General features: G+C 41.4%; 1 protein-coding gene across 1 annotated transcript in view; it reads right to left on the bottom strand.

Annotated features, from left to right (window-relative positions):
* Positions 1–14,143, bottom strand: part of PTPN9 (protein tyrosine phosphatase non-receptor type 9) — a 74,681-nt gene that overhangs the window by 29,931 nt on the left and 30,607 nt on the right. Inside the window, exons 2-5 of the mRNA XM_069457231.1 lie at positions 11,525–11,668; positions 7,041–7,130; positions 6,172–6,296; positions 417–522 (exon numbers count right to left, since the gene is read on the bottom strand). Of these exons, the coding sequence (XP_069313332.1) occupies positions 417–522; positions 6,172–6,296; positions 7,041–7,130; positions 11,525–11,668 (465 nt within the window). The remainder of the gene's footprint in view (positions 1–416; positions 523–6,171; positions 6,297–7,040; positions 7,131–11,524; positions 11,669–14,143) is intronic.

Genomic DNA, 14,143 nt, shown 5'->3' with positions numbered 1-14,143 from the left:
ATTAATATATACATATAGTTAGTACACATACATTTTTGTGTATTACGTCAAAATATAAAACATATTTCTGACTAGATTGAGACCAAAATATCTGAAAAGTCACTGGCTAAGTGACATTTTTCACAGATGCCATACCTAGGCCTTCATTAATTCTTTATCTACATAGCTCCAAGAAAGGGACATCCCACTTTTATGACTCAGAATATTCCTATGCATTTTTTATTTGAATTCCTCCCACTTCACTTTTAAGATCATTTCTCATTCTAAGGAAGCAGATTATTAGTCATTATTCACAGGTGACCTTTAAATTGAACATAATGTCTGAAGTTTACATCATTCCTAAATCTTTTCCCAAAGAATACTAAAAAAATCCTAATCACTGAAGGAGAGTTGCAAGGGCCCTCCCATAGCCTTACCTTCAGCAGGTTTAGAACTTTCTTGCCAAGATCCAGCTCAAAGTTGGCATAATTAGAACCGCACATGTCATAGATAAACACCAGTCCATTCCTCTGAGTTTCAAAGCTGTAAATCAACCATTGAACAAAATCATTTATAAGTAATAAGATGGATAAGGCAGGTTGAAAACCTAAAACACACACACAAAAAAAGATAGAGAATATGGGACACAGCTGGGACCAAAATAACTGCCTGGCTGAATACTGGTCTTACAAAAAGATAATTTATCTTTGGTATCTGCTATGTTTATTAATTATCCTTGTTTATAAATTAGCCTCGTTTGCAGATTTATCCAGGTTTACCAAATGCCAAACTCCTAGGTTGACAATGCTCCAGAGCAATGAGGCTATCCAAACTTGAACTGTTTTCGCCCACCCCTCTGAATCTGCCTAACCAAATCCTGTGACAGATTTCACACTCAACCCAAAAATTTCCTCCTCCTCAAAGGTCTCGCTGATAACTGTAATCAAATGTACTACCATCCTTCACTCTCTTGAAGTCCTATAAATCTTCCCATGGATTTTTCTTGCACCCCTAACATACTTTGACTTTGTATATAGCATGTGATTCTCTCCTAGAGGCCAAGAACCTGTTGTTCAACTGATTACCCACAAAAGTCCCTAGCACAGCCCCTGTAAATAAATGGTCACTGCACTGTAATTCAGCAGGCTGGAATCCCATGTCTAAGAAAATATTTTAGACTTGTGGAACACTGTGTAGAACAAGACTTCCTCTAAGCTCACTGATGGTGAATTTGTCTCTTATAACTCCATAGAGGAAAAGAACAAACCCACAAATCATCTTTGGAAAGCATTTCATTTCATTTCATTTCATTTTATTTTATTTTGAGACAGAGTCTCACTCTGTCACCTGGCCAGAGTGCCATGGCATCAGCCTAGCTCACAGCAACCTTCAACTCCTGGGCTCAAGCGGTCCTCCTGCCTCAGCCTCCCAGAGTGCTAGGATTACAGGCACAAACCACCACACCCAGCCTTAGAAAGTATTTTAAAAAGTAGATTAGGCCAGATGTGGTGGCTCATGCCTATAATCTCAGCACTTTGGGATGCCAAGGTGGGAGGATCGCTTGAGCCCAGGAATTCAAGATTGCAGTGAGCTATTACGATGCCGCTGCACTCTAACCCAGGCAACAGAGTGAGACCCTGTCTCAAAAAGGAAAAAGAAAAAAAAAAAAAAAAAAACCCACCAGGTAGTATCATACTGAATGGGGAAAAACTGAAAGCCTTTCCTCTAGGATCTATAAAGACAAAGATGCCCACTTTCACCACTGTTATTCAACATAGTACTGAAATTTCTAGCTAGAGCAGTCAGACAAGAGAAAGAAAGGGCACCCAGAGTGACAGAGAGAAGACCACGTGAAGAAGACAGAGAGAGAAAATGGCCATCTGCAAGTCAACGACAGAGGCTTCAAAAGAAACCAACCCTGCCAACATCTTGATTTCAGATTTCTAGCCTCCAAGACTGTGAAAAAATAAATTTGTTTAGGGAGGGAGGAAGGAAGGAAAAGAAAGGGCATCCAAATTGGAAACGAAGAAGTCAAATTATCCTTATTTGCAGATTAAATGATCTTGTATCTCGAGAAACCTAAAGACTACACCCAAAAACTATTAGAACTGATAAACAAATAAACTTGCAGGTACAAAATCAACATACAGAAATCAGTAGCATTTCTATATGCCAAGAGTAAACAATCTGAAAAAGAAACCACCAAGAAAGTAATCTCATTTGCAATAGCTACAAATAAAATACCTAGGAATAGGCTGGGCACGGTGGCTCACGCCTGTAATCCTAGCACTCTGGGAGGCTGAGGCAGGAAGATTGCTTGAGCTCAGCAGTTTGAGACCAGCCTGAGCAAGGGTGAGACCCCTGTCTCTACGAAAAACAGAAAACTTAGCTGTGTGGTGGTACACACCTGTAGTCTTAGCTACCTGGGACGCTGAGGCAGGAGGATTACTTGAGCCCAGGAGTTTGAGGTTGCAGTGAGCTATGATGATACTACTGCACTCTAGCCAGTGTGACAGAGTGAGACTGTCTCAAAAAAAAAACAAACAACAACAAAAAAAAACTAGGAATAAATTTAACCAAAGAGTGAAAGATCTCTATAATGAAAACTATAAAACACTGATGAAAGACGTTGAAGATGACATAAAGAAAATGGGAAGATATTCCATGCTTATGGATTGGAAGAATCAATATTGTTAAAATGTCCATACTACCTAAAGCAATCTACAGACTCAATGCAATCCCCATCAAAATACCAAAGACATTCTTCATAGAAATAGAAAAAATAATCCTAAAATGTATATGGAACCACAAAAGACCCAGATTCCTGAGCAAAAAGAACAAAACTGGAGGAATCACGTTACCTGTCTTCAAATTATACTACAGAGCTGTAATAACCAAAACAGCATGGTAGTGGCATAAAAACAAACACACAGACCAACGCACAAACAAAACAGAGAACCCAGAAATAAATTCACACATCTATAGTGAACTTACCTTTGACAAAGGTGCCAAGAACATACAGTGGGAAAAGGATAGTCTCTTCATTAAATGGTGCAGGGAAAATGGGGGTGATGTAGATTAAAGAGATAGTGAGCCTATTCCAAGACTGAGTTGAGAAATATATGAAGATATAAAAAGTATTCCTTAGTTCGATATCCTTGAATCATAAAGACTTCTCAAAGTTGTACTCTTCCACCAAGCCAGATCCTTACCTGCTTCTAATTTATACACCCAAATGGTCATGAGGAACAAATTATTTGATTGGACTACTCACAGATGATAGCAATAGTTTTCACATCCATTTAGAACTGAAAAAACTGTTAGGCACAAAACACATTCCTGAAATCAGAAGTCTCAATGTAAATTTGTATCCTAATTTTTACATCACCTCCTGGGAGCCTCCGTACCTTCATCCTTTTAACAAAATCCAAGGCAGAAGCACCCATTCATTAGATAAAATTTCAAAAATCTCTAATTCTGAGGTACATGAAAGAGTTTCTGCAGCAGACTTAGTTTCAACTGTCCCTAATGTCTTACGTTAGTGCTAAATCTTGACTCCTTTTTCACAACCCCAGAGAGACTTTGATTCACTAAGATCTAAGATGCTGCTAAAATGTGTGTTACAATTATTGAGTAGACTTTCCATTTCTCTATGAGCTCATCAAGGGTCAAATTCAAAGAATCATGGGTTTTTCCCTCATAGCTCCAGCTTGTGGCAGGGGACTAAAACAAAAACAAGTAAGTGACAGGGCAAAGAGAATTTAATAAAAACAAGATATGATACATAACGATCTGGGTTCTACAGTCCAGGATCAAACTGCTCATCCTATGAAGGCACATGAAATAAATACAAATGCAGTAAGATTTTCACTTTTTGAGGTATAGAATGTAAGATTTACAATGATAGCTGATTGCTTCCCTATTGAGTTTGACTCCTGAACTACATGCTACAGGAACACCGAGAAGTTTAAAACAGTCTCTGACATTTGTTTCAAAAGCATCAAGGGTAGGAGGTACATGAGGGGCTACCAATGAAACAAGACTGCTACAGATCTCTCTGAAGAAGATGGATGAGGGGTATGTGGACGTTCATGATACCATTCTCTCCACTTACAGAGATTTGGAAATTTTCCATTATATAATTTTTTTTTTTTTTAAGGCTGGTCAAGTGAAGCAGTGGGAGTGGAGTCCATTACACAATGTTAAAAAGAAGGTTCCCAACCCTCAAAGAGCTCATGTTCTAGTGGTAGACAAAAAAAAATCTAATAACAGTATAAGATAAATGACATCATAAGGCCATGTATAATTAAGTACATAATGACTGGTATTGGTAATGACTGCTATTAAAGTCAGAGTAAAAAACAGTTTTACTTATGACAGGTTGGAGTGGTGAGGGAGCCAGTCATGGAAGCTGGTCCTTGAAAGGGCAGGATTTAGTACAGAGGAAGAGCTGATCAGATGGTAGTGGGTTATCAGTACTTACTAACATTAGTGTCACTAAAGTTGGTATTCAACCCCCCACTGCTAAATTTGACTGGCTAAAAAAAATAATAATAGTACAGAGGAAGAGAGAGAGAAGACCATTCTGGTTCAAGGTAACATGGGAAAACAAGACTTTCCTACTCCCTAGAGAGAATATTTTGCTTAGAGAAAAGGGTTCACATTTACTTAGCTTATATGCCCCCTTTGGATAATCAGTCACTGAGGGTTTTTTAAGAAAGGGATGGATATCATGAAAACAAAGTTTGAATTATGTTTACCCATGTGGTTCTCCTACGGGATCGGCCATTGCCATGCATCCTGCCTTGCCTACATGAGAATTTGACTCTCTAAGCCTCCCAAGGAGGAAGGCCAATACTGGATCTTTTGAGAAAGGAGCATTTCAAAGGAAGCCACATTCTGGATACTGAGCCTGAAGGCCAGTCACAGGACCTGAGAAATTCCACACTTATGCTTCAGGAGTACAGAACTGCTGAGACTACTGGTCCTCACTCCCTAAACATCTCCTTTTCAAAATAACGCTGTGTGTGTGGTTTAGCTGTATCTCCCACTGGGCATCAGTGGCAGAGCTAAGTACTGTGAAACTAACATGAACAAGGCAATAACAAGTAAACTAGACAGAGAGCCCCACCTCAGAGAATCTCTGGGCTATTCCCATTCTGCAAGACCACAGCATGACCAGAGTTGTACACAGCTGTCTCTCACTACCTCAGCTCTCAGCCCTCAATACAGCACTTCTAATCCAGAGGACCAGCCAAGGTGTCAAGAGCAGTAACAAAGTGTAAATGGCAAGCACCAGGGAGAAAAGGAAGAATAGCAGAAGATAATACAGTAGAGTACAAATAGCTCTGGCCAAGAACAAAGAAACCAGGATCTCAGACCCTGTTGGAATAACATGTGATGACTGCAATAAAGGTGACATAACTTCCTGGGTTTTCAGTTTCTTTGTCAACAGAATTGTAATAATACCATTTACCTTAGAGGGAGAGGGAGAGATGACTTGAGCTGGTTCTTTTTGCTTATATAACTGTTTTTACTATAAAAGTGATTTTCCTTAACTTTATACTTTTGGGTTCCTCTCTTCTGAAAGTTAATTCTCAAAATGCTCTAAGCTAAATAGCATTATTCATTTTATAGACAAAGAAACTGAGGTCCCCCAACTACTCAGGAGGCTGAGGTGGGAGGATTGCTTGAGGCCAGGAGATTGACACCAGCCTGGGTAACACGGCAAGGCTCCATCTCTAAAAATGAAAAAAAAAAAAAAGAAAAGACAAGACCTGGGCCTGGTAGCACAAGTCTGCAATAAGCTATGATCATGCCACCGCACTCCAGCCTGAATGACAGAGTGAGACACTGTCTTGGTTATGAGCAAAAGAAACCAGCGCAAGTCATCTCCCCCTTACTCTCTTCCAATAAGTAATTCTCCATACACTGAGGATTGCTAATAATTGACTCCCTCAGCTTACGTTACCCTGAAATAGAGCCAAGGTGGTAAAGAGAAAGCATAACCACCATCTTGATGGCACCTGAAAACACGCCCAGCCCTCAAGGATGTGGACTGTTTTCTATTCACAGCACTGCACAGAACACATCCTAAGAACATGGTAAAGGCACTGCAGAATTTAATCAAGTCAAAAACTGTCACTTTCGTATGTGAATGCAGACCACCTAAAAGATAATCTCGATGCTTACCTATCCACAGCTCTGTCCAGCAAGTAAAACAGAGCCTGAAGTACCACGTGTTGAACTGACTTGTGAGGATGATGCAGTCTGGCAGTAAAGAGGGCAATGGAGGCTCCTGTTGGGTCCCGAACATTCTAGAGCAAATAAAACAAGAAACATTAAGAGATCAAATAGAAAATCACAATAATCACTAAGGCTTATGTGTTGGATAAGGGTTTGATACATGAAAAGAACAGATGCTGTCAATACATCCCTGATTTGTATGAATTGCTCCCAAAAGGGAAGCTTATTAATATCATCCCATGCCTGATTCTCAGAGCACCCCCTGGACCATATTACTGTGGTTAAAAAAAAAAAAAAAAAAAACACATTCCCTTTGCTCTTCAACTACAGAGATCAAATGATGGTTCTGCACTGGCTTCCTAGCTAATTTCCCAGGCAGGATGGCAAAAAAATTAAGCAGCAGGAGAGAATCATAGAACAGGACCATGGTCTCCATACTTTCCCTTAAAAATAGCATGATATACTTACTGAAAGGCTGAGGTGTCTAATAAGTGAAGAGCTTGTGTTAAATAAGGAAGGATGGGTATCTGACACATTGTATAGTCATCGCAAAGACCCTGATGGACCAATCAAGAAACTTTTCTTCTGTACAAGTGATTTTCCATAATTCAATCATTTAATTATTATTAGTGACTCTAATTACTACTGATTATCACTAAAATAATTTTGTGCCAAAGTACACAGCTGCTTCACATCTGTTCCTGACTGTGGACACTCTCTAGACTCGGGGTATGGTATCTAGGAACAAAGTCCACAAGACAACAGCTACAAAAGGAAGTAATGAGGCCCTACAAGATGGATCCATAAAGACTCACTAAGATGGTGAATTTTCCACTGAGGATCTCAGAACGGAGAGGTTCCTCATGAGGTTTCAGCTTCACAATGCCTTCCTTCCTTCGAGTTTCCTAAAAAGGAAGCACAGCAAGATGTATTAATATAAAAATACTGTATATCCAGGACAGCTTCGTGTAACCACCAAATCTCAGAGATAAGGTGGTTCTTAGAAGTCAACTAAATGAATTACGAACTCCTTTGTAACCCCTTTCCAGGTCAGCTAAATGTTATCAGAATTCCTGTCCAAAGCCACTTTATCAGCCCCCTATGTAGGGTATTTTTCTCTGAATCAGTAAGAATTCCGACCCTGAACACAAACCAATATGTAACATTAGGGTGCAGAATCAAAGTTCTTAAAACATGCAGCAGCACTGACATTGTACCATGATACTAAAATATGGACCCCAAAATTATCTGGAAGCATACATTCTCACACATCTTCTAGGCTTAGGCCTCTCCTGCTGCAAACAGGAGCTCTCCCTCCACTTGAGGCCCTCTCCAACGACAGCTACCATAATGTCATTTTCCACATCTCAATAGCCAAATCCTTTTTTTGAGAGCCAGGGTCTCCCTATGTTGACCAGGCTGCCCTGCCTCAAACTCCTGGGCTTACGCAATCCTTCCATCTCAGCCCACCGAGAAGCTAGAATTACTGGCACACATCACCACAACCCAACTTGATGGCCAGCTTCTTTAAGCTCATCCCCAGTTCCCTCAACCTCAGTCCACTGCATTCTGGTTTCCTCCCAATCCAACAACTACATTGAAAGCTCCTGCTACAGTGACCAGGACTGTCATGGAAATGAATCTACTGGACATTTTCAGTCCTCCTTTTCAACGACAAGGTTGATCACTCATATTCCCTTTTTGCGGAGACATTCTCTATCTTTCCACATCATTATGTCCAAAAAAAAATTTTTCTTCTTGGTTTTTCCTAATTCTTCAACTATTTCAAAGTCTCTTTGGTGGGCATTTTTTCCTTCATTTGCTCAATCAATTCACTCATTCACCTACTCAATTCACTCACTGACTCATTAACTCATCCTGCAAATATCTGTAGAGCAACTGTTATATGCCAGGCACTAAGCTAAGTGCCTAGTAAATAAAACAAACCAGGGCTTTGTTTATATTCTTCTCCAATCCATCCCTAAAATCCAATTCAGATACCTTCACAGGCAAAGAGGCAAGACAATATTAGTCACAGGATCACAGGAGAGTGCCTGCCCTACCTAAAGCATTCAAATTCAATTTTTAAAACAATATTGGAGCCAGGTGCAGTTGCTGATGCCTGTAATCCTAGCACTCTGGGAGGCTTGCTCGAGGTCAGGAGTTTGAGACCAGCCTGAGCAACAGTGAGACCCCGTCTCTACTAAAAATAGAAAGAAATTAGCTGGACAACTAAAAATATACATAGAAAAAAATTAGCTGGGCATGGTAGTGCATGTCTGTAGTCCCAGCTACTCGGGAGGCTGAGGCAGGAGGATTGCTTGAGCCTAGGAGTTTGAGGTTGCTGTGAGCTAGGCTGACACCACGGCACTCTAGCCCGGGTAACAGAGTGAGACTCTGTCTCAAAAAAAAAAAACAAAAAAAAAAACAATATTGGAACCAAAAAAAGAAAAAGATCTGAGGTGAGGTTCTATTTTATATATCTTCCTATTTCTCATACCCTGCCACAATGACCTTCATCCATTCTCATGGCTCCCAATATTCAGCTCTACTTTGGTCTGAAATTTCTATTTCCAGTCCAGATTTCTTATCTGAACTCTAGGCTCATATCCCAAATGCTCAGAGCAGTTTGGCCCCAGGGACTGCTTTCATGGAAGACAATTTTTCCACGGGGGGTGGGCAGAGCTCAGGCAGTGATACAAGATGGAGAGCGGCTGTAAATACAGATGAAGCTTCACTGGCTTGCCTGCTGCTCACCTCCTGCTGTGTGGCCTGGTTCCTAAGTTTCATGGAAGACAATTTTTTCACGGATGGGGATGGGGTGGGAGTGGGCTTAGGCGGTGATGCAAGGACCATTAGCGGGCTACAAACCAGGGTTTGGGGATGGCAGGCTTAGAGGACATGTCTGTTTGGATATCTCAAAGGCATTTCAAACTTAACATGGCCAAACTGAACTCATGACCTTCTCTCCCCACACACCTACACCCATTTCAGTGTGTCTTAAATTAGTGAATGCCACCACTATTTACCCAGACACCGAAGTCAGAAACCTGAAATCCTTGACTTCTCCCTCCTCACACACCATTTTAAGCAACCCTGTCCTAACGATTTTACTTCTAAACCTGCCTACTTTTCTCCATCCCTGCTGACATTATTCTGTTTTTTTGTTTGTTTGTTTGTTTGTTTTTGAGACAGAGTCTTGCTCTGTTGCCCAGGCTAGAGTGTCATGGCTTCAGCCTAGCTCACAGCAACCTCAAACTCCTGGGCTCAAGCAATCCTCCTGCCTCAGCCTCCTGAGTAGCTGGGACTGACTACAGGTGTGCGCCACCACGCCCGGCCCCGACATTATTCTTAATACCACCACAATCATCTCTCGCCGTAAGTACACTGCCTTCTAACTGGTCTGTTTCCAGTACAGCCCTTCTGTTCCATTCTCCAAAGCACAGTGAGATAAAATCTTTCCAGAATGTAAACGTGACCAAATCATTACACTGCTTATACCTTCAATGAACTTCTCTGCCCTTCAGGAAAAGCAGATACTCTTTGATCTGGCCTTGCTTACCTCTGCTGCTCAATCTCTTACCATGCCCCAACTCCTACTCAACATTTCTGCTCAGCTGAATTTCTTTCTTTCCACTGAGCATGTGAACTTGCTGTTCTCTCTGCCATATTCCCCCACCTGCTTGATTCCTGCTTACACTTCAGATCTTAATTTAGAAGTCATTTCCTTCAGGAAGGCTTCCTTGACCCTCCTAACTCAATGTGCTTCCACAGAATCCCTGGGGCCCTATCGTAGCATTTCTATAATTGTTTACTCTCTTTTTCCAAATAGTAATCTCTGGACCTGGAACATGGTAGGTATACAATAAATATCTGATGAGCAAATAGTCAATGAGCTGACCCACAAGACAGGTGTATTAGTCCTAAACTAATCCTAGTGCATGCTTTCTTATTTATTTATTCATTCATTTATTTAGAGACAGAGACTCACTCTGTCACCTGGGCTAGACTACAGTAGTGACATGATCATAGCTCACTGCAACCTCCAACTCCTAGGCTCAAGAAATCCTCTTGCCTCGGTCTCCCAAGTAGCTGGGACTATAGGTGTACACCACCATGCCCAGCTAATTTTTCTATTTTTAATACAGACGGGGTCTTGCTCTTGCTCAGGCTGGTCTCAAACTCCTGAGCTCGAGAGATCCTCCCACCTAAGCATCCCAGAGTTTGAGCCACCGTACTACCCTGCCAAATTTTATTTTTTAATTTAGGGAGATTTTGTATCTCTTCAGAAGAATTTTCTGAACCCAAAGTAACATGCCACACAGTGTTTATCAAGGATAGTGCCAACTGAGAAAGCAAACATAAGCACAGATGCAGAGTCTGTGCCCCCTCAAATAACAAAAACCAAAACAAAGATCAAAAAGAGTAAAATGCTAATAAGCTATATTACATAAAGTGCTGTTAAGAAAATGGACCCGGCCGGGCGCGGTGGCTCACGCCTGTAATCCTAGCACTCTGGGAGGCCGAGGTGGGCGGATCGTTTGAGCTCAGGAGTTCGAGACCAGCGTGAGCAAGAGCGAGACCCCATCTCTACTAAAAATAGAAAGAAATTATATGGACAGCTAAAAATATATACAGAAAAAAAAATTAGCCGGGCATGGTGGTGCATGCCTGTAGTCCCAGCTACTCGGGAGGCTGAGACAGAAGGATCGCTTGAGCTCAGGAGTTTGAGGTTGCTGTGAGCTAGGCTGATGCCACGGCACTCACTCTAGCCTGGGCAACAGAGTGAGACTCTGTCTCAAAAAAAAAAAAAAAAAAAGAAAGAAAATGGACCTAACTAATACAGTAGTTCTTTTCCAGGGCAAAAGCTTCCCTTCCTGAACTGTCCATTAAGCTCAGCATTCATGTGAATGGCAAGTTTCTAAAAACCCCAAAGATCCTGAAAACCAGGAGAGTAAATGGAGCACGTGGCCAGAGGTCAGTGGGGAGAGCTAGGACTCAAACTCTAGGAAGGGTGAACCACTACCCTGCCACCAAGATGCTGTCAGGCTATTTCCTCAGTCTCAATCATTAGAAGTGGCATGCTGGTCTACAATTGGAACTTAAGCACATAAGGGGAGCCTTCCAGGAACGGCCTTGACCAGCATCAGCTCTCACAAGAGCTCGGGATACTGATCCATTTTTTTACCAGAGTGGAGAACACGTAGAGAAGCAATGTGTGTGTCAAGCATGGCAGAGAGAACAGCAACACTTAGAAAGCCCAACTACCACAGGTCTGGTCGAGCCCCGATCAACATACTCTGTAGGAGTGAAATAACTCTACGGCACGGAGCACATCAAACTTCCTGGCCATGAGGAACTTGACAGCCACATTCCAAGAGAGCGGAGAAACGTTGTACTGCACTGTCCACTTGTTAATTTCTTCAAGAAACTGCTTGGTGGCCTGTTTGACAAAGAAAGTAAGAATAATTAGTAAGAGAACATATTTATGAAACCAAAAAACACGCAATCAAAAACTATCATCCTTTCCCCAAGCAAGCCTGAACCAAAAGTTTACTACAGGGAGCAAAGAAAGACAAAAAAGGCAGAAACTGGTCTGAAACCAGAAATAGTTAAAATTTATATAACTCATCCAGGCATGGTGGCTCACGCCTGTAATCCTAGAACTCTGGGGGCCAAGTGGGGAGGGTAGCTTGAGCTCAGGAGTTTGAGACCAACCTGAGCAAGTGCGAGACCCGGTGTCTATTAAAAAATAGAAAAATTAGCCAGGCGCAGTGGTATACATCTATAGTCCCAGCTCCTCAGGAGGCTGAGGCAGAGGATCACCTGAGCCCAGGAAGTTGAGGTTGCAATGAGCTATGATGACAACACTGCACTCTAGCTGGGGCAACAAGGTAAGACTTTGTCAAAAGAAAAAAGAGAGGGGGAAAGGGAAAGGGGAAGGAGAAAGGAAAAAGAAAGAAAAAAAATTTTGTATAACTCAGTGAGGCTAGAAGCCAGAGCCAGGTTCAGACAGCAGGAATTAGCACAGAGATGGACTAATGAGGGGAGACCAGGGCTCCCAAATAAGATGTAAATTACTGGTTCTAAAGCAAAAAAAACAGAATTATTTTGGGTTTTGTTGTTGTTGTTGTTTTTAGGAGGAAAAAAGGGTGGCTGGGCCCCCTCAGGGATTATTGCATAATGTACAGTGTAGTATAGCAATCTCAGCTGCTGCCTCTCACAAGTCAACTGGACACAGCAAAACAATCAGAAAATGGTTTTGGCACTGGAATTAGCAGAACTATTTGAGAATAGCAAAACTATTAGGAAGAATTTAACAAATCAGAGGCCAAGTGTTCTTTGTGTTGACTGACACCACAGGACCTCTTCATGCTTTACATGGCAGCCCAAAAAGGGGACACTAGTGCCTGGAGAGTCGTTAATAGCCCCACTGCACAGTGGTTTGGCAGAGGGGTGGGAAATTTTCATTTTCACTGTCTGACTACAAGCTGACAAGATGCCTGTTTCTAGAACTGTTCTTACCTCTTGACTAACTCATGTTTTTATGCTTTCTTGCCCTATTTCTCCTTACATTATAACCAATTTCCTCTCTAGCCAAACTACCCTTTTGTTTCTTCATTTTAGAATGATTTGAATTGAGATTTTTTGCATGCATTCTGAACTGCTAAAAGCTCTCTGCATGGCTATTCTGTCCCTTCCATTCAGAAACTTTTCTCAGCTGTTGGTTCACAATATGATCAACCTGATGAGAATTCTCAATTTTTTTTTTTTAAGAGACAGGGTGTCACTCTCTCACCCTGGCTGGAGCACACTGACGTGATCACAGCTCACTGTAACCTTGACTTCTCACCTCAAGCAGTCCTCCTGCCTCAGCCTCCCAAAGTGCTGGGATTACAGGTGTGAGCCACCGCACCCAGCTCAAAATTCTGAATTTTAACCATACCCCTATTCTTGATCAACCCACAGTTAAGATTTATTTATTCAGATTTATTAAGCACCTATGATTTGTTAAGCTAGTACCTGTGCTAAGAAGTATAAGGAATACAAATTTCCTTCAAAAGATGTAAGACCAACTTACTATGTGACTATAGACAAGATAATTTTCTCTCTTCACTAATTTTTCAACTGAAAAATAAGGGGAGAAAAAGTTAACAGCAATGACCTACTTCAGAGTCTTGGCAACAAGTCCTACCTTGAAAATACAATCCAAATTGCCACATACTATTTAAACAACCAGCAAACTAGAACTGCAGGACAGTCAGCAATACCTCACAACATAGCACCTGATTCATCCCCCAATTTCTAGGAAAGGGCACAATATTTTACAAACCTGGGAAAAGTCTAAATGGCCTGAGAGGCTGGATCTGAACTTTAGAGCCTTTCAACAGAGGCAATATAACTTACACCACTGGAAAAGGAGAGAACCAGCAAAACCAATTGGGCAAAGTGTATGAAAAGATCCGAGAAATAAAGGTTATAAAGAAAAGCTTTCAGAAGATCACTTTGGCCCAGAACCAGTTGAAGCCAGACCAGAGAAATGAGTCCCAGAGAAGACAACAGAACAAACTCCGAATGCTCCCAAGAAAATAGTTTGAGTTGCCTCTGTGGAGTGAGTGGCCAGCATCAGAATGAGGAAAGACGGAAGGGAGAAGAAGTGGGCACAGAAAGATCCCATAAACAAAACTCCAACCAGTCAGGAAGGTCCCCAGGAGACTTTGTAAATGGTATTTGTTTTTCAATTAACGTATTATCTTTTAAATCCAGTCCTCTTATGGGCTTCTCTAATGTTGCCTGTAGAATAAAACACCAGAATAGGAACATACTTTACCCACTACTTAGCTAGGTACACAATCTCAGATAAATCAATGTATAGGCAGAAGGGGTAGATCTAAATGACCAGGAAGTGATATGAACT

Source organism: Eulemur rufifrons, chromosome 2, assembly GCF_041146395.1.
Source record: "Eulemur rufifrons isolate Redbay chromosome 2, OSU_ERuf_1, whole genome shotgun sequence".
Taxonomy (NCBI): domain Eukaryota; kingdom Metazoa; phylum Chordata; class Mammalia; order Primates; family Lemuridae; genus Eulemur; species Eulemur rufifrons.
This window is presented reverse-complemented; position numbering and strand designations above follow the sequence as displayed.